At 43.6% G+C, this 21,766-nt stretch overlaps 1 protein-coding gene across 6 annotated transcripts in view; it reads right to left on the reverse strand.

Moving 5' to 3' along the window:
* The window catches only part of DPP6 (dipeptidyl peptidase like 6), a 486,229-nt gene that overhangs the window by 99,750 nt on the left and 364,713 nt on the right, over window positions 1–21,766 (reverse strand). For all 6 annotated transcript variants that reach the window (XM_083406243.1, XM_083406245.1, XM_083406242.1 and 3 more), the window contains exon 6: window positions 5,254–5,306. In XM_083406243.1, the coding sequence (XP_083262369.1) occupies window positions 5,254–5,306 (53 nt within the window). The remainder of the gene's footprint in view (window positions 1–5,253; window positions 5,307–21,766) is intronic.

Consider the following 21,766-nt stretch of genomic DNA (forward strand, 5'->3'; position numbering starts at 1 on the left):
GGGGGGGGGAAGCAAATGAGAAGTTGGACATTGGAGTCTGGAGGTTTTTTGCTGTGCTAATAAGCCCCTAATTTGAACACCTGCCACTGAAAACAAGGGCATTAATGGACCGTCCCTTTGCAAAATAAGAATAATAAAAGGTGTTCTTCTGGATAATGGTGGCTCGAACCTTAAGGTTCCACTCAAATGGCTGGAAAGCTCTCAGAGATAATATGAATGATAGGGTTTGCGGATAGAGGCACAGCCATCAAAAAGGAATCAGAGCTCTGTGATGTGTGATAGGGAAGACAGTGGATATTTGGTTCCCTAGCAGCATAAACTGCATAATGGCTTAAATTCACAAACCTTAACCATTTATCAAAAATAATTTTAATGAAATGACACAAGCTAAATTGATTCTAGGAATGTGAAAGGCAGTTTGCAGCACACAGCATTTTCTTCAGATTTTATAAAATCTCTATACAGTGGTACCTTGGGGTTACATATGCTTCAGGTTACAGACTCTGCTAACCCAGAAATAGTACCTCAGGTTAAGAACTTTGCTTCAGGAGGAGAACAGAAATCGTGCAGTGGCAGCAGGATGCCCCATTAGCTAAAGTGGTGCTTCAGGTTAAGAACAGTTTCAGGTTAAGAACAGACCTCCGGAATGAATTAAGTACTTAACACGAGGTACCACTGTATCTTCAAGTGAGGGACTGTAGCTCAGTAGCGAAAGACATCATTTGAGTGCTGACGCTTATGGCATCACCAATTTAAAAGACCAGTTAGGAAGTGATGGGAAAGACCTCTGCAAGAGGCTACAGAGCAGGGATAGCCAACACAGGGCCCTCCAGGTAGTGTTGGACCCTGTCTCCCATCAGCACCAACCAGTATGGCCAATGGTTGAACAATATAGGAGATGGAGTCCAAGAATATCTGGACTTCAGACTGGGCAGCCCTGCCATAGAGACTCACTACAGCACTGAACTAGACAGACAAACAATCTGACCTGGAATAAGGCAGTTTGCTATGGGCGATATTCAACATTAGTTACATGTAGAGTAGTTCCATTGGGACAAATAGGTTTAAGCCATTTCGACCCATTGGTGTCAATAGGTCTACTGCAAGGATGACATCCTATGTTCCTAAGCACAAATTATAAACTAACAATGGTAGATGAGATGAACCACTCAAGCCACACAACTGGGAAGATCTAAATATGAAGAAAGTTAAGCTCCGGATCTGAATGTTTTTTTAAAAACAGATTCTTTCAACCTTCTTCCTTCCTCATTCCCACCACCACAATGCAGGGAGGTTTCTCCCATGGAGGAAGGAAACCTGCACATATAGTTCTTGCAGCCTGTGGCCTCAATGTACAAGGAACATATTTATTTATTATCATAACATAATGACAGTTGCTAACAACTCAAACAGAAGAATGGGTTTATCACATGATTCTGCTTATTGTGTCAACCGGCCCTTGAGATGGACAGCAGAGTGAGAAGGGAATGGAGAGGATGTAATGGCAGGTGAGGTTGAGTCAGGGTTGAAAGAAGTGTGGCGAGGGATATGGGGCCCAATGGCATGACCATATCAGCAAGTAGCAGCCATGAAGGAAATAATAATAACACATTATTTGTACCCCACCCACTCTGGGCAGGCTGAAAATCCAGATTATGCAGACTTCTAACCACATCAGCCTGCAGCAAAAACATTGTAAGCATCCACCGGAATGTGAAGCATCAACCCATGGCTTGGCAAGACCCTCTGCATACCAGCAGATGCAAACAACACAACTAGACATAATGTCGCTTCCAAACACGTTTCATTTTGCTGTTTTGATTGATAGCCGTTGAAAGAGCTATCCTAACCTTGCAGAAGTGAGTATTTTTACGCTTCCCTATATTAAAAAGTCTCAGGGGCAGGTTACAATACCTGAAATAGCAACAACACTCCATTTTTAAAAATAAAATAAATAAGAGGAAAATGCAAATTTAATATGAAAGGTTAAAACCTATCAGTGGGTTAACTTTTCATAAATGTCTGGGCAGAAGGAGAAAGAGAACTTTTCATAAATGTCTGGGCAGAAAGTCCTAGCTTTGTGCAAGAATGTAAAAAAGGTGGCACCTAGCATATTTCCAGGGAAAGCCTTCCATAATTTGGGTGCATTGCCTGAAGAACAGCCCCCACTTTCCTGATCGATCAACTTCACTGGGACACCCCGAAAAGGGGGGGGGGAGGGACTCACTCCATCTACAGACCAACCCATGCTTACAAAACGTCTTTTGATGAAGAATACAATAGAAATCCAGGGAACACAGATCTGATCTAACAACAGATCAGTGAGTTGCAGTGTGCAGTGAACTACAGCTCTGATCTAAAAAGCCCTCACAGCAGGGAAGAATAGGCTGCTGTTTGAAATGTTGAATCTAATTTACTGTATGTCAGTCACAAAGAATTAGATTTTTCCTTTTTTAAAAAAAACCTACTGAAATCACTCTCTCTCTCTTGGGACAAGGATTCCTATTTGCTGAACTTTGCAATCAGTAACCAACAAGTAATCATTGTGCCGCCATATAACAGGGAAACCAACAAGTAAGTCTTAACTGCACTGGTTATTTGCTTGTGGATCCAAGTCAAGGTGCTGACTTCTGTTGGTGCTGACCTTTAAAGCCCTAAATGGCCTCGGTCCAGCATACCTGAAGGAGCATCTCCACCCCCATCGTTCAACCCAGCGCTGAGGGCCTTCTGGCGGTTCCCTCACTGTGAGAAGTGAAGTTACAGGGGACCAGATAGAGGGCCTTCTCGGTAGTGGCACCAGCCCTGTGGAATGCCCTCCCATCAGATGTCAAAGAAATAAACAACTATCTGATGTTTTTGAAGATATCTGAAGGTTCAGGGAATTTTTAATGACTGATGTTTTAATGTATTTTTAATCTTTTGTTGGAAGCCGCCTAGAGTGGCTGGGGAAACCCAGCCAGATGGGCGGAGTATAGATGGATAGATAGATAGATAGCTTTGAAGACCTAAACAGCTTGGAACCATATAGTTGGCAGAGCAGAAGGCTGCCAATGTGCTAAAAATCTGCTGGGGAGGTTTTTCTACAAGTCAATGGGAGATAGAGTGCCTTCTCTGATATAGTGTCAAAACTGTGGACCACCTTGCCTATTGGCTATTTTAGTTGTTTAGCCATTCCTGTTGTGATTTTCTGCCTTTTAAAGATGCTCTGATTATATTTTATGGTGATATGACTTTTTTTGTCTTATTTTGTATACCACCCTGACGTTTTAAATACCGTATTTTTTGCTCTATAAGACTCACTTTTCCCCTCCTAAAGAGTAAGGGGAAATGTGTGTGCGTCTTATGGAGCGAATGCAGGCTGCGCAGCTATCCCAGAAGCCAGAACAGCAAGAGGGATTGCTGCTTTCACTGTGCAGCGATCCCTCTTGCTGTTCTGGCTTCTGAGATTCAGAATATTTTTTTCTCGTTTTCTTCCTCCAAAAACTAGGTGCGTCTTGTGCTCTGGTGCATCTTATAGAGCAAAAAATACGGTAATTATTCATATGCATTTATAGCTCATTTCAGGGCTGGTTACACACGGCTAAAAACAGCAAGTAAGCCAAGTAGTGCACAAGAACACTAATCCATCAATTAGGTCGTATCAACCACACAGCAAGTAAGACCACGAGCAACAATGCAGAGGGATTGATGCTCTAAACTCATCCTTCAACCAAAAGCTGAATACAAAAAGGTGCATCTTGGCCCACCAGCAAAATGTATGCAATGGTGGGGCCAACACAGAAAAGGTCCTTCCATGCCGCACTGCATGGTACTTTTAAGGTCTATCTCTGCCTCCTTGCGTATCTTAACACCCTAGAAGGTCTATCATGGGAAGAGATGTACCTTTAGGTGCTTTGGGGCCAAAGACAATGAAGGGTGGTTTAAAAATATTTTAATAAAGTAGATAATAAGTAAAACTAAAACTATATTTTCAAGGTTGATGCTCACGCAAACGGAAGGATTGAATCAGATGTGCAAATGATTCAGTGTGTGTCCACGCTGCAAGCTAATTGTTCTAAATTAATACCATTTTGAAGGGCTTTTTTGGGGTGTGATAAGCCTCTGGACATCTGTTTTCAGAAAGAAATCTCTTTCCACTAGCTGCACCAGACCCAAATCATATTACTATGTGATCCTGTTGTTACAGTCCCTGTGCAAATCAAAAACAGGTCAGTAACCAATGCACGAGGTGGCGTTTCAACTAAGATGTTATTCTGTGGCAACACGTCAGCTAGTGGAATTGTGTAACTGCATCGTGAGAAACACTCTTAGCAAAGCAGGCATGTGCAGAGAGGAAATGCAGAAGGTCAGGCCCAACAAACAACTGGACATTAAGTTCAAAAGGATGTGAATCCTCCTTTTACACCACTTGAATGCTGCAACATGAAGAAGACGCTTGTTCCAAAACTTCAGAACAGCCAAAAGGAAGCGTTTCTTCACAAAGCACATAATGAGTTTGTGGAACTTGCTTCCAAAATATGTGATCATAGTCTTTAGCTTGGATAGCTTTGGAAGAGTAAGACAAATTCATGGAGGATAAGGCTACCCACAACAGTTAGTCACAATGGCTATATGCAACCGCTGAAATTAGAGGCACTGAATACAGTTGCTCGGGAATAAGAGGAGAGAGTTATTGTGCTTGGGTCCTGAATGTGGGCTTCCAACAGGAGGCAGGGTATTGGAGTAGATGGACCTTTGGTCTGAGTCAGCAGGTTTCTCTCACTACAGTGGTACCTCAGGTTAAGTACTTAATTCATTCCGGAGGTTTGTTCTTAGCCTGAAATTGTTCTTAACCTGAAGCACCACTTTAGCTAATGGGGCCTCCTGCTGCTGCCGCGCCTCCGGAGCCCAATTTCTGTTCTTGTCCTGAAGCAAAGTTCTTAACCTGAAGCACTATTTCTGGGTTAGCGGAGTGTGTAACCTGAAGCGTATGTAACCCGAGGTACCACTGTATTCTAAAATGAAGGATGAAGGAGGGGACGTGGGTGGAGCCGACATCAGTGCAACACTTTGCTGCTCACTATTGGATCATGCCGTTCAGCGCTGAGATTCACTGTGTTCCCTTTTCAAGGAAAGGCCCTTATTCCATTATATGCTCTGCCAATGTTGAATGGTTAAAGCACCGGGACACAAGCCCACATTGCTTACGACGGTTCGCTTCCCAGCAGCTCTTCTAATCTGCAGAAACCCCAGGTACCACATCATATCACTTACCCATCAGGCAGTTTTCGGAGGACATAAAAAGCTGTATACGAATGCTGATACGTCTGCGGAATGAAATTAAAGTGAGAGAAAAAAAGGGGATTAGTAATGTAAAGTGTCAAGATTCTGTTATCGCTACAGCTCTAGGATGAGGAAATACCTGGTATTTGTTTTGTGCTTAATTGCATTTGCAAAGTGTGGGGGGGGGGGGAGATACAAAAACCAATTTCGTTCTGTCATAGAGAGGGAGAGAGAATTAATTCACCTAGCGCGGCTGTGTATTCTTTCCACCTCACACCTTATTAGAACGTTTGGCGAGTCCTATCACTCCAGATGCTCACTGTCATCGCTGTGGATACAGGGCCTTTGATTATGCTAGGGGCACATGCTCCCAGCAACAGCTAAATTTGGAACAAGCTTTAATGAGGACACCTTGGTCCGGCAGAGGCAGGGTGCACAGCTATGACAGGCAAACAGCCCATCACTCTGTTCTATCCCACTGTAAATATGCCCAGGCATTACATCTGCTAGCACAGGAGAGAAAGTCATGGTGCCCTTTTCCAGCTGTGATGTGAGAGTTTATTGGCTTAAGCCTTGCTTCTGAACTGGAGGCTTGATCTCACTGTTTATTATCAGGGCTACCAACTTACAGCAAGTCAAAAAAGCAAAAACTCTTGACCCCAGGAACTGAATTCTGGGAGTCCTGCAAGGATGAAATAAAAATTAAAGGAAGCTGGGGGTGGTGAGAGAAGTGTAAACCAGCAATGACAACCAGGTTGCTCACTCTTACTGAGTTATTCAGATGGAAGGCAGGTCCTTCTAAGAGGCTTAATACTTTAAAAGAACCCCTCTCTCTGTTGTTGTTGTTGCTGCTGCTTTTGTTTCTCTCTCATCCTTCCTCCCAAGGGAGCCCAGGCAGCAAAGAACAACAGAGTAAAAGCAATACAATTAAAAACTGAACAAAACATAACCTAAACCATTTAAAAACAATTAAGAACATCTACAAACATTAAAAACATCTACAAACATTTTTAGATTACCAACAACCAAATCTGTTGTGGGTTTGATATTAGAGCATGTGTTACATTTTCAATATTGCTGTTCACTTAAAGATCAAAAGGTTATAATAGTCCTGGTCATTTCCTCTCCTGGGGTATCTTAAGAACTGTAGTTTTGTGTAGAGGAGAATTTTCACCATCTTCCTTGATGGAAGCCATGGCAGTTAAAGGAGAGTCACGCAGACGTCTACTTCTTCCCCAGGCTCACCTGAAGATGTTGGGGACTGAACTTTTTGCATGCAAAGCGAATGCATTCATTGCTAAATGTCCTCTAATAGACATTGTTGCTCCAAGCAGACTTCCCACCGGGCTTCACTTCCTGGCTTGTAACTCTAGGCCATACAGAATTAGTTGCATACCGTATTTTTCGCACCATAGGGCGCACCGGACCATAGGGCACACCTAGTTTTGGGAGGCGGAAAACAAGAAAAAAATATTCTGAACCCCAGAAGCCAGAACAGCAAGAGGGAACTGGCTTCTGGGATACCGTGTGGCTGTTCTGGCTTCTGGGTAACCGCGCCAAGCCTCTTCAGGGCAGCGGGATGAAGGCTCCCCCTGCCCAAAGAGGCTGCGCAGGGCTAAAGCAGAAGCCAGGACAGACGCGTCGCTGAAGGGGCACTGCGCCTTCTCTCTCTCTGTGCAGCGCCCCTCCTTCACAGGAAAGGTGCTGCGCAGAGAGGGAGAAGGCGCAGCGCCCTTCAGCGAAGCTGGAGAAGGAACAGAAGGAGACCCTTCTGTTCCTCCTCCGGCTTCCAGGACCGGCGCGTCGCGGTGGAGCCTGCATTCGCTCCATAGGACGCACACACATTTCCCCTTCATTTTTGGAGGGGAAAAAGTGCGTCCTATAGAGCGAAAAATACGGTATATCATGGATTACCAACATGGTGTCTTAAAGACCTCAGAATCATAGAATTGTAGAGTTGGAAGGGACTGTGAGGGTCATCAACTATCTTTGGCACATGATTGTAGCTGATAGAATTCTATACATGACACATTGGGAACAAGAAAAATAGCAATGGTTTGAACAGCAATGTCTTAAATTACAAATTTGTAAGTTGGAAGGCAGAATTAAAAAATGTTTGATTTATATGGTTTCCTTCTCTACTTACTGATTTTATCACTTAGTTGGATATTTGTAGTGTTAGAATACCTGTATCTCAATATGCTGTGCTTAGTTTGTAGTGAATGTAATAGTGTTGCTTCTGCAAGGTTTATAACACTTTAAAATCCAAGAGGGCAAAGCAAAAAGATGCTTGGGGAACAATTTTTAATAGACTTTGCCTGCCTTTGACTCAGGGCTGACAGTTCTGCAGTTAAAGGTTGCTTCCCCTCAAAAATGGCCCAGTAAAATAATTTTGGCCAAGGGTACTCTCTGCGCTGCTAGTCCCAGAGGCCAGAGTCCTTACATTAACAAATACAGACCTAAGTGGCTGTGGTCTGCCTCCCAATCCCTGAGCCAGGATGAAAAGCTAGTTTCATTTCACCTTCCTTCTCATTCCCCAGCCTGTCCTGAGAGTGCACATTCAATTGGATTTGGAACAACAGGGAGCTAATTGCTTCCCTGTAAACAACTTCTCTGTAGAACATGCTAAAACGTATTTGTGGTGTGCACTAGTGTCAGAGCCTTTGGTAATGAAATACTTCTGCTTCTAATTGCCATGATGCGTTTTCAATAGTCATTAGCAACATTACTGAGCCATCTAAACTGCGGTGCTCAAAATGAGTCAGTTATATGTAGGCCTAACTGGGCAATCCAAACCAAATCTGTCCACATCTCCTCTTTCAAAGCCATCATTTAGAGAAGAACAATCCCTTCTGATGTATAAACAAAATTGTGATGTACAGATATACCATATTTTTTGCTCTATAAGACTTACTTTTTCCCTCCTAAAAAGTAAGGGGAAATGTGTCTGCATCTTATGGAGCGAATGCAGGCTGCGTAGCTATCCCAGAAGCCAGAACAGCAAGAGGGATTGCTGCTTTCGCTGCACAACGATCCCTCTTGTTGTTCTGGATTCTGAGATTCAGAATATATTTTTTTTCTTGTTTCCCTCCTCCAAAAACTAGGTGCGTTTTATGGTCTGGTGCATCTTATAGAGCGAAAATACAGTAATATTTCTCTTTGCATTTGTACCTGTCCTTGCCTAAGGACCTTAGGCAACCTAATTTTATCCTCACAAAAACCTCTATGAAAAAGGTTTGGGTGATTGCAACTTGCCAAAAGCCACCCACAGGGTTTAATGGCTGAAGGATTTAAACCAGGGATGGGGAATCTGAGGTCTACCAGATGCTGTTGGATTTCAACTCCCATCAGGGGAGGCAGCAGGGTCAGTGGTCAGCGACGAAGGGAGCTGGAGTCCAAAAACATCTAGGGGGAGGTCACAAATCCCCCATCCCTAATTTACAGCCGAACCTCTTCAACTGAAGGGAAGACCCAAAATTCAATTCAACCTGTTCCACTTCACCAGCTGTGGCTAACTTGTGGGTCTCCGTACAATGAGCCCATGAAGGCAACATTTTAGTGCACATCAGCAGCTGATGCATGGAAGAATTCCCCTTACCACTTGGAAGGATCATAAAGGCACTCAAGATACCTGGATGGTAAACCTGTGGGTATAGGGTGGGATACAAATTTTAAGGGACGCAGGTGGCGCTGTGGGTTAAAGCCTCAGTGCCTAGGGCTTGCCGATCGAAAGGTCGGCAGTTCAAATCCCTGCGGCGGGGTGCGCTCCCGCTGTTCGGTCCCAGCGCCTGCCAACCTAGCAGTTCGAAAGCACTCTCGGGTGCAAGTAGATAAATAGGGACCGCTTACTAGCGGGAAGGTAAACGGCGTTTCCGTGTGCTGCTCTGGCTCGCCAGAGCAGCAATGTCACGCTGGCCACGTGACCCGGAAGTGTCTTCGGACAGCGCTGGCCCTTGGCCTCTTTGAGTGAGATGGGCGCACAACCCTAGAGTCTGTCAAGACTGGCCCGTACGGGCAGGGGTACCTTTACCTTTACCTTTACAAATTTAATAAATAATGATGATGATGAGCATCAGGCGTCTGAAAGTTATGAGACTTGGAATGGCCTGGGAGCAACCTCAGAGGCAGTGGCAAGTTGTTGTTGTTGTTGTTGTTGTTGTTGTTGTTGTTGTTGTTGTACCCTGCCCATCTGCAGCCTAGGCCTTAAATCTCCTTAAAACTGAATGATATCGGTAATGCACTCCTATACACATCTTTTCAGAACAGCTTATTGCTAGGTAAGTGTGCATACTATTGGAGCCTTAACTGTCCTTGGCCCAGGTTGCTCACACTTAACTGGATATTAGATGGTTTCTCTTTCGTTGCTTCAGCACATCGCGGGGCACCACCTCTAAAATGAAGCCCCCACAGAGCAACTCAGTCCTTGTTCCTCTTGTCCTGCATCATCCATCAATCACTCAGCCAGCCTGTCACTAGAGGAGTTCATTTTCACTGCCGAATAACAGATGTTATTTTTTTCCCTCTGGTTTTAAATCTTTTCGAGGCTGATAGGGCTAATTGTCAAATGAAAAACTCTCAGTGCTGCCTGGTCATGACATTCTGTAATGAATCGGAACCAATCTATGTCTGAATTGGCTTCTTTACCTTTCTGGAATCAGTGCAAAAGCAGGCCATTAACATATACAGGCTTGCAATGTGGAGATACAGTTTTCCTCCATTTGTAAAAGCCTTTACAGTGGTGCCCCGCAAGACGAATGCCTCGCAAGACGGAAAACCCGCTAGACGAAAGGGTTTTCCGTTTTGGAGGTGCTTCGCAAAACGAATTTCCTATGGGCTTGCTTCGCAAGACGAAAATGTCTTGCGATTCCTGGGGTTTTTTTTTTGCTCCCCACCCCCTTTATCTAAGGCACTAAGCTGCTAATAGCCTTTTAGCAGCTAATCCCTTAAGCCTTTAATAGCCGCTAATAGCCGCTAAACCGCTAATAGCGCTAATCCGCTAATCGGGTTGCTTCGCAAGACGAAAAAACCGCTAGACGAAGAGACTCGTGGAACAGATTCTTTTCGTCTTGCGAGGCACCACTGTACATCATTATTTACTACTACTGATATTACTACTACTACTATCATTATCGCCACCAATATTCTGCTCTTCCTTCTGAAGGTTCTCTAAGCAACTTGGGGACATGCTACCAGAAGGCTCTTTCTCTCCTATACGTAGCTGCCTGGACCCCAATATTTACTTGGGGTGGCCTTCTCCAAGTTCCCCCAATTAATTGTGGCAGATGGTTGCCAGGGAGGGTGGTAGTGCCTGATCTATGCAATCCCAGGGAGGATCATCTGGTTTCCACACTATGGTCTTTAAGGCTCCAGGTGAAGACCTCCTTGTCCTTCTTGTCACTACAACCCATCAGGTGCCTCAGTTTTTGCACCAAGCTCTCCCTTGCTGGTTTAAAATGTTTTACCAGCTGTGCATTTTATGCTGATTTTATGTCTTGCCGGGCACACATGCATGCATGCACACTCTCACACACCCCGCACGACGTAGAATCAGCATAAAACACATGTGTATATATAGCTAGATAGAAAGATTTGTGGTTTTAGCATTTTGTTGTGGCTTGTATCTTTTATGTCTCTGTCAACCACATGCAGAACTTGCTTGCTGGGGTGGTGGTATGCAAAGGAAACAAACAAACAAACAAATGGATAAATTTGATGAGACCAGGGAGGATGGAAGTCAGGATCAGGAATAAAGAACTTCAGAACTCTGTATTGAGCCACCTCCTCCTGGAATTCTATCACACGTCTGACCATTATGCCTCATTTCTTCCATTGTGTTGGAGGGGGGTCCAACTCTGTGTCTCATTCACCTGAAAACTAAAGATCAGCTGAAGCAACTGTAAGAGCATGGCAATCTATGTACATACCACTATGGAATGCCCTGTCTGATGACTTTCACTTGGCATCATCTCTCTGGAGATTAAATAGTGACTCTCCTGTGTTTTTAAGTTTTTGAGTACCCTGGATGGGTGCATATGAAATGGCTGCTTTTCTGAAGGCAACTGACTCCCTCCCTCTTTTATATAAGTTGATTCAGATTCAGATTCAGAACTTTATTCGGCTATAAGCCCACAAGGTAAAACCAATCAATAAATAAAGTAGCATTTTACAATTATATAAGTTGTTATTTAGGGTGGGCACCTAATTCATCACCAAAAAAGAGGAAATTTCCTAACATTTGCTAATTTATGTGTATTATATATATACACACACACATATGATAGAGAGAAGTATACACAAATTTGGATATAACTACTATAATACAAATAGAAACACATCTTGTCATACTGACCATAGGCTGCTACAGTCCCTCCCCCCAATTGCTGAGCTATTTTTGTGGCACATAACAGCACAAACGACCTTCAAGTAAGCCATTTTGGCAGTTTATACAGCCTTAGCGTCTCCTCTTGATGATGACAGACTGTGTGGAGATCCCTTGCCACCTGTCATCATTAATAGGTTTTTCTATAGCGTTGGTGGCAGATATTTCACACGAATCTATTTCTGCCCCTAAAACTGTAGAAATGCATGTATTTCTAGCAATATCTGAGAAGTATTTTCTGCACAACGACATTGCAGAGGTGTTTTTTTTTTTAAAAAAAAAAATCTCTGCTCGTGTATTTAGACTGCCATACACACACACCATTACTAAGGGATACAATGGTTGGTGGTGTCAAAAGCCACCAAGAGGTCCAGGAGAATTGGTCGGACTACAGTCCTCTGTCTTTCTTCTGACACAGGCCAGCCATCAGGGATGTGCAATCTCTTTTGTCTAATTCCTAATTGCTTTGTCACCCCAGATTCTGGGTAAACTAAGGAGCTGGGTTAAACCAGGCTCCATACAGTGGAAAAGAGTAGTTGGGAACTGTTGTGTCAATGCCTACAATAATCTCAGTATCCCACAGAGAATCAAGGGCTTTATCAGGAACATGTCTACTGCAAACTCCTAGACAACTCTGAGAATCAATCTTTCCAGATAAGTCCACTACTCCTTTGGAAGGAAGTGGCCACTGTGAGTTTTAAATCTCACCAGGGAATGTTCTGACCACAAAAAATGAACCAAGAAAAAATCCCCCATTCTCAAATCACCATCTTCCTGCTCAGACCCAAAGTGTGGGCAAGTCTATGGCTGCCATTAAAGCTATGAAGTCTTGGGACACCCATGGCAAGGCAGTCCTAGAATGAATGTTGAGGTTCCCCAGAACCATAAACCTAGATGTGCTTGGAGAGATGCACACTCATCACCCACAAATCAACTGAAGATTAATCAACACAGCCAAAACTTTCCCACCACCCAGGGTTCAAACTAATGAAACACCTTTCAACAAAGATGGGTCACATATTCAGCTTGGGTCATACTTGCTGTGCTCTCGCCTACAGATGTGGAAGGAAGGAAGCAGTGGGATACTGGCAAGCACAAACTGAGCTCTGCAGTCATCTAACAGCATGTGGATGTGCTCCCTGTATGCACAGTTGGGGGACCTTAATGGTCCAGAGATCCTTTCACAGCAAAGAACCTATGCGCATACAGTTCTAGACATGTAAAGCTTTGCTCACACCTAACATTGACCAAGCACAAGTGAAGCCAGCAGGTGAGATCCCCCTTCACTTTCGGAGAAAATGTTTTGGAGTGAACAGAGCTGAAGCATTGGCTAATCAAGTGATGAAGGGAGCTGCATGCTAGCCACGCCAGTTCTTCAAGAAGATTGCCCTCTATTGGACTATGTTCTCTATCTGGAGGGCTAAGTCTGGTTTAAGATGAATAAGCCATCAGAAGGGAGCTTTCAGGGGCCTTGAAGTTGTATGACCAGATCATTGTGTGACCAGTTGTCTGCCACACAGTGATAGCTCAGTTGGTTAGAGCATGGTGCTGATACAGTGGTACCTCGGGTTAAGTACTTAATTCGTTCTGGAGGTCTGTTCTTAACCTGAAACTGTTCTTAACCTGAAGCACCACTTTAGCTAATGGGGCCTCCTGCTGCTGCCGCGCCGCCAGAGCAGAATTTCTGTTCTCATCCTGAAGCAAAGTTCTTAACCCAAGGTACTATTTCTGGGTTAGCGGAGTCTGTAACCAGAAGCGTATGTAACTCGAGGTACCACTGTAATGCCAAGGTTGCAGGTTAGATCCTCGTAAGGAACAACTGCATATTCCTGCATTGCAGGGGATTGGCCCAGGTGAGCCTCAGGATCCCTTCCAACTCTACAGTTCTGTGATTCATAGTCAGCACCTGGACAGCAGACTGAGGAGCAGAAATGTCACCTGACCTCAGCCTTCTCCACCATCGTAAGACGAATTGTATTTCTATTTAAAGTGATTATTTCTAAATAATGTATTAAACCCCAAATATCCAAGAGACTGCCTTCTTCCCTACAGAACCTTTTGGCTGTTATTAAGGGTGGGGGTGGGGCTGGTAGTTCTGCTGCCCTAAGAGGTTCAGTAGTGGTGGCGGCCTGGGAGAGGGCCTTCTTAGTGGCAGCCCCTAAGCCATGGAACTCCTTCCCCACAGAGATGTGTCTGGCACCATCACTGCACAGCTTCCAACTGATGCTGAAGACACTCCTCTTTGTCCTGGCTTTTGATACCAGAGCTTTGCATTTTTAGGACCTATCCTATCACTGGGACTGTTATGGGTTTTAACTTCTTTTAATACTGAGTTTTAAATGGCTGTAACTTGCCCTAGGCCCTGCCGGTGCAGTAATAAGTATCATCACCATCACTTTTCAAATGCAAATGTGCATAATCTTTTGTCTCCTTTTGTGGTGAAGTCTTTGCTTTTTTGCTTTTTTCTGGCAACACATAAGTGGCCACTCCAACACCATCCCTTGTACTGGGGTTTAGTTTGCACTTTTTAATGTTTGTAGAGGCAATCTGGAGTGCAGGTATTAAGCATACCCAAGCCAACCCGTAGGAGGACTTTAATCCAATCTGCCAACTGGTGCCAATGTTCCCGAGCACAGAGCTGACATGCCAAGCAATTACAAAAGCTTTCTTTTTTTGCTGCTCGGCCACCTGTCCCTCACAGCACCAAGTTAGCTCCACTGGAGTCAAAGTATTGGCAGTGACAGAGTGACTAAAAGGTGAAGCGCTTTCTTTCTTTTTTAGTACTCCTTTTCTTTTTTCTTCGAATAAATTAGGGCAGCTGCAAAGAAAGCAACAACACCTTAAGGGTCCTTAACAGAGTTTGCCGTGCCTGCTGCTTCACTTCATGTACAGTACATTGGCTGAATGCTCTGGCCCACTTCAGACAACTGATGGCACCCACTTGAGTCATGGGTGGGAGTCCTCAGGGGCCACACTGTGCTTGCAAGTACGGGTGATCTAGATCAGGGGTGCCCAAACGTTTTTCAAAGAGGGCCAGATTTGATGAAGTGAATATGTGTGAGGGCCGCCTGAAATTGTTGATTTTTTTTTTAGGATTTTACTCCAAAGTTGTCAAGCTTTTTTTTTTTTTATTATTATTATCAGACAATGCCTTTAGAAGGCATTGTCTGATAAAACAAATAGGTTATGTATAATGAAATGAAGAAAACGTTTAAATGGGCTATTCCTAAAAGGCCAGAGGTTTTCCTTATAGGAATACAGGGGTACCTCAGATTACGAACTCTGCTAACCTGGAAGTAGCACCTTGATTTGAGAACTTTGCCCCAGGATGGGAACGGAAATTGCGCACTGGCGGCGCAGCGGGAGGCTCCATGAGCGAAAGCGCACCTCAGGTTAAGAACCGTTTCAGGTTAATAACGGACCTCCAGAATGAATTAAGATCGTAACCCGAGGTACCACTGTATGTATGAACTCCATCCAGGGCTGGTAGATTTTCATATTGTTAATTTACTTACTTCATATATTTATATACTGCTTAATACTCAAGTCAGTCTCTGTGTGGTTTGCAAAATAACAAATAAAATATGTATACAGTGGTGCCTCGCAAGACGAAATTAATTCGTTCTGCGAATTCTGTGTATTGACGGTTTCCCATAGGAATGCATTGGCGCTTTTAAAAAAAAGGCACAAGACGTTTTCGTCTTGCGAAGCAAGCCCATAGGGAAATCCGTCTTGCGAAGCAACTCAGAAAACGAAAAACTCTTTCGTCTTGCGAGTTTTTCGTCTTGAGAGGCATTAATCTTGCGAGGTACCACTGTATATAGCAAACAATGAAACAGAGAAACTACAATGCCATAGCAATGCAATGTTAAGCAAAACTACAATAAAACAATAAGCCACTGCCCCAATAAAGCAGCATGTTTTGAATATTTAGGGTCAGCTGTTGCTAAGCAAACAAAGCGAAGTACGGGGGCAATGCATGTTTGCCCTTGAGGAAGGCAGAAAAGAGAATTTGCTTTACTCTGAGATGGGCAAAGAATGTCTAGACACAAGTCAAGCAAAATAGCTAATGCAAAGATGTGGCCTGCTTTTGAAGGCTGAGCTCTCTCACAACAGAGCTAAACTAGCTGTTATTTGTTAGCCTAATGCATAAGTGATCATAGTAAAGGACAAGAACTCAGTGTTTAACAGTGGTAAAAGCAAGCTGGATATAAGAGATGAATAATTAGAGATGAATATCTGCATTGCCCATTGGCTATAGATTGCAGCTTTTGATCACACATATTATCCAATCTAAACAGAAAAATTCAGCCAGAAGGTAGATCAGGAACTACTGCTAGACCGCGAAGTGATTTGCAGTAGAAAGGGTTTCCCCCATTCCCTGACAGTGCCAATATACTGAGAACTGAACAGAATATTGCTCCAAAGCTACCTGTTTTAAAACATAGAACAATAAAATAAGGTGATGTTGATGTATCGTTCCTCACCTTTCAAAGGCAAGCAGCACCTTCTACACAGTGATTAAAGGCATAGATGCTTTACATCTCGTCACTTAAGCAAGGAACTGTAATTTAATCGCAGGGTGTGGCATAGCTTAGCCGTAGTTCCTAAATCAATCCTTCCCCAGCCAATAATTGGGCTGGTTCTAATTACAGCAACGATTAATTTCCTCCATGTTTTTCAGCAATATGCAGTCACATCGCATTAACCAGAAAACAGATAACTTCTATTGTAGCAGCCCTAAAAGTCTCAGTGCATTATGTATGTTCCCGCAGAAATCTTGAATTTCTTAAGTTATTCAATTGTACTTTAGCTAGCTAACACCACCATAATGGACTGCTAAATTAGAAACAAAGAACAAATAGCTTTATGGAAGATCTGGGCAATTCTTTATCTCTGTCACACCATTACAGCTTTAGCCATTCATAATAAAAGCAATTAAGTATTCTCTGTTTAATATCTCACTGTTGTCACTCAGCAAAGCCACTTTCCCCTTCATTTAGTTTCTGGTGTTCCTTTTATTACCAATTACACAAACTGCAGTGGTTAATTTAGATTACCATAAGGCCTTGCACAGCACTATACAGTGCTTACAAGTTATTAAGATCTATCCACTCAACAAGTCCGTGGATCTTTGTACACGGCGTTAGAAGGTCTCTGTTTGCCCAGACAGTTTAAAATTCAATCTGCAATCTATAAATTATCCAGTTAGAAGTCTAGGCACAAAACCTGGTTCAAAACAAAACAAACCCTTCTTACTGTACACAAACATTGGAGAGTCCTTTGGCAAGAGGTGCTGCAGTCATGCAACTTATCACAATTAGGTGGGTTGCGCGTGCCCAGCAAGACACAGAAGTCTTAGTTCAGGAAACACTGTAACACTGTCTCTGGAGAATCCATCTTTGTAATAGAGAGTGCCAAAAATCCGGGAATGGCTTTGAATAGTGCAGGAATTGACTGCGCTCTTACTCTAAAACGAGCTGCCAAGTCTCCACAAAAGACAATGCTGTTGGATTAAATTCTAAGCACTTCACATTCCCATTACCTACTTGCCTGAATCGACAGCCAAAACAGGAGACGGGTAGAACATTACTTCTTTCAAACTTTCTTCTAGCGCACAATGATGGGTGCATGTGTCATCCTCATTACTGACTTTCAAGAGGAATTTAGAAACATTCCTTTTCGCCCAGACATTTGCTGGCTGAAATGCAGTGTTCCTGGAAACCTTAAAATCCTTGCCTGAGAGAATGCGATTGTTTTAAGCAGTTTTTGGAATGCTTTTAATGATACTGTTATTGAAGTGGTTTGCTGCTTGGGGCTCCTTTGGGAGGGAGGAATATAAATGGAAATGACGACAGCAACAATGGAGCTAAGTTAGAGCAATATTTATCACTCCAAAAACCGACACCTGAAGGATAGGAATCTTCACCTTTCCTTCTTCAAAATATTCATTTCTTTAAGAAATAGGATTCCATTCAGATAGAAGGGGACTACGAGCGTTAAATATGAATGCAGATGTGGGAGAAATGCAATGAAAGAGTCCTAAGGCACCAAACAGTAATTGTTTTATTGCAGCATCAGCTTCGGGGGCATCAAGTGGCTTTACCAAGCGGGAAGACAACGAAAGTGATATGGGATAACGTGATGCAGAGAAACAGGGAAGATATTATGGGAGAGAATCAAGGGAGAAAATCCACTCCACCCACAAGTCAGTTCCCCAAATAAAATAATCAGAGCTCTTGCTACTTAGTGCTTGGTTTTGTTTATTTGTTTATTTATTATTATTTAATTGGTTCCATCAACCAATTAAATTAGCAAATGAACAAATCAGTAGTTGTATGCATGTGTGTGACAGGAAGTATCATCTCAGAAAGGGCATTCCTTTTTTAAAAAAAAATGGGGCTTGCCACCTGCCATTCTCATAAACACCTTCATTTAAAAAAATGTTTTTAAACCCTCTTGCAAAATTAAACAAAGCCTCTTTTAGTCAACCCAAATCTTAACTGATTCATCTATTAAATCACCTACAAAAATAACCACTAACGTGTAAAGAATATTTAAAAGATTTATTTTTTAAAAAACTGCAAAAATTAAAATGATCAGGTAGAACTTAAATCATTTTCAGGAACTGACAGGTGTAAAATCTCTGAGCATGAAAAGGATGCCCTTTAAACAAAACAAAACAAAACACCTGTGAGTAGGCAACCATTTGAGATAAGGGGAAAAGCTTCCACATCAAAGCAGGTGATTCCAGGTAGATTTGCACCACCTCATCACTTTAGTTACCAATTAATTCCTGGCTGGTTCCTGCATGTCCTAAAGATTGGGGCACTTTAAATGAAAGATAGTGAATGAATTTTATATATATATATAAATCCATGCCTGTCTGTCAAAGCAGCCAAAGAGAAACCGACTTGAAGAATTATACTTGGGCTTCTATATCCCACTGAGATGATGAGGTGGCCCTCAATCAAAACCCACATACCGGCAGTTTCATCTTTATAAACCCAGCATTTGTCTGTCTCTCACAAAAATATGGGAAAGAATGGCACTGCTTGATGCCAACCTACTTGAGAAGTTCTCCCTCAGGTTTGATTGAAAAAAAATAAATGTGTGTCGATCACCCTTTTTAGCTATTCTAAAAGCAGACAACTTTTATATGCCTGTTGTCTTTGTCCACGGAATTTTCTTGGCAGGGATACTGGAGTGGCTTGCCGGTTCCTGCTCCAGGTTCAAAATTGGGAAAGGAGTACAACAAGGCTGTATATTGTCTCCCTGCTTATTTAACTTATATGCAGAATTCATCATGCGAAAGGCTGGGCTGGATGAATCCCAAGCCGGAATTAAGATTGCTGGAAGAAATATCAACAACCTCAGATATGCAGATGACACAACCTTGATGGCAGAAAGTGAGGAGGAATTAAAGAACCTTTTAATGAGGGTGAAAGAGGAGAACGCAAAATATGGTCTGAAGCTCAACATCAATAAAATGAAGATCATGGCCACTGGGCCCAGCACCTCCTGGCAAATAGAAGGGGAAGAAATGGAGGCAGTGAGAGAGTTTATTTTCTTGGGCTCCATGATCACTGCAGATGGTGACAGCAGTCACGAAATTAAAAGACGCCTGCTCCTTGGGAGAAAGACGATGGCAAACCTAGACAGCATCTTAAAAAGCAGAGACATCACCTTGCCAACAAAGGTCCGTATAGTTAAAGCTATGGTTTTCCCAGTAGTGATGTATGGAAGTGAGAGCTGGACCATAAAAAAGGCTGATCACTGAAGAATTTATGCTTTTGAATTATGGTGCTGGAGGAGACTCTTGAGAGTCCCATGGACTGCAAGAAGATCAAACCTCTCCAGTCTGAAGGAAATCAGCCCTGAGTGCTCACTGGAAGGACAGATCCTGTAGCTGAGGCTCCAGTACTTTGGCCACCTCATGAGAAGAGAAGACTCCCTGGAAAAGATGTTGGGAAAGATGGAGGGCACAAGGAGAAGGGGACGACAGAGGACGAGATGGTTGGACAGTGTTCTCGAAGCTACAAACATGAGTCTGACCAAACTGCGGGAGGCAGTGGAAGACAGGAGTGCCTGGCGTGCTCTGGTCCATGGGGTCACGAAGAGTCGGACACGACTAAACGACAACAACAACAAGAGATAAAGCAGGCTGCCTGGGAGTGGGGAAATAAAAGCCCATGGATCCTCAGGATTTTTGCATTGGGTCACCCCAAATTCACCATCAGATCACATAGCATTCTAATTTTCTCCCCATCTGCCTCCTGCTGTGGAGTTCTACAAGGGAAACACTGAGACTATTGAGGGAGAAGCTGACAGGCAGAAGAAGAAGAAGAGTTTGGATTTGATATCCCGCCTTTCACTCCCTTTAAGGAGTCTCAAAGCGGCTAACATTCTCCTTTCCCTTCCTCCCCCACAACGAACACTCTGTGAGGTGAGTGGGGCTGAGAGACTGTGACTGGCCCAAGGTCACCCAGCAGCTGCATGTGGAGGAGCGGAGACGCGAACCCGGTTACCCAGATTACGTGACTACCGCTCTTAACCACTACACCACACTGGCAGGGCCACCAGTCCCTTAGACTAGTTGTAAGTAAGGCAGGAAGGCAGATGGGGGGGGGGGCTGACTCAGGGGAGACCAACGTTGTTTGTTTGTTACTTATTAAACTTACTGGCCGCTTGTCACCCAAAGGGTCTCCAAGCGACTTCCATTGAAAAAATAGGCACAAATACAGAACATAAAAGGAGCCTGGTGGATCAGGCTGATGGCCCATAAAGTCCAGCATCCTGTTCTCACAGAGGCCAACCAGATGCCTATAGGAAAGCCACAAGCAGGATTCGAACACAGGAGCCACTCTCCCCTCCTGTGGCTTCCAGCAACTGGTATTCGGAAGCACTCACTGCCTCCAACTGTGGAGGAAGAGCTTAAGCATCTTGGCTAGTCGCCACTGGTAGCCCTCTCCTCTGTGTGTGTACTTATATGACACATCGATATTCCATACGGCACATTGGGAAAACAAAACCAAAACAACAGCCTTCCCCCATAACAGTGACAGAAAACATTAGCGGCATGCAAGCAGAAGAAGAAGAAGAAGAGTTTGGATTTGATATCCCGCCTTTCACTCCCCTTAAGGAGTCTCAAAGCAGCTAACATTCCCCTTTCCCTTCCTCCCCCACAACAAACACTCAGTGAGGTGAGTGGGGCTGAGAGACTTCAGAGAAGTGTGACTGGCCCAAGGTCACCCAGCAGCTGCATGTGGAGGAGCGGAGACGCGAACCCAGTTCCCCAGATTACGAGACTACCGCTCTTAACCACTACACCACACTGGCAACACACAAAACAACAGTCCCACCTACAAACTAGCAGATAAAACTATAAAGCTCAACACAGACCACCCCCCCCCTAGCCCTAAAATACGTAATTCACAAGGGATTGGTGAAACTGCACCCTATTTGCCCTAACAGGAACGCCTCTGCTGCTGTATCTGATGCATCGAGGGTGATGGCGCTGGTATAAGACACTTTGGGAAGGTTTTGCCCTGACAGGTGGAATATACATTTTTGAAATAAATATAAATAAATGAAAAGATACCACCTCTGCTTTTCTTTTTCTTCTTCCTGGTCTCTGTGACTCAGAAGGCAACAACTGTCTGCACCAAAGGCAGCCTATTCTAAGCTGCTCTCACCTAGTTTCCATTCCTTTCCTCTTACATGAATCTTTTAATATTATCAGAGACATTTTTGAAAAATGAGATCTGAGGGAGAGGCTTCGCTTGCATATGCCAGCAGAGAACTAGGCTTATTAAAACTACTTTTTTTTGGGGGGGGGGGGGGGAATGGAAAAACCAACAGCTCCAAAACATTCATTTCAAAGACGCTGCCTACTTTCACTCAGAGGTGGGATAATCTTTTTGGCTAATGCACACTGTTAAGTAAGATTGCAAAGGCGCTCATCATGGACTCTGCACAGAAGGCTCTGTCACAGCAGGAGCCCTCCAGCATTAAACGACATCATATTAGAAGTCTCCATTGCAACGTCACCCGACTAATGGGCAGATTAAGGCCTTCGGTATCCTTAGCAATGCACAAGGGCATCGTGCACAAAACAGCTCCTAT

This window comes from Podarcis tiliguerta, assembly GCF_965153285.1.
Source record: "Podarcis tiliguerta genome assembly, chromosome: 12".
NCBI lineage: Eukaryota > Metazoa > Chordata > Lepidosauria > Squamata > Lacertidae > Podarcis > Podarcis tiliguerta.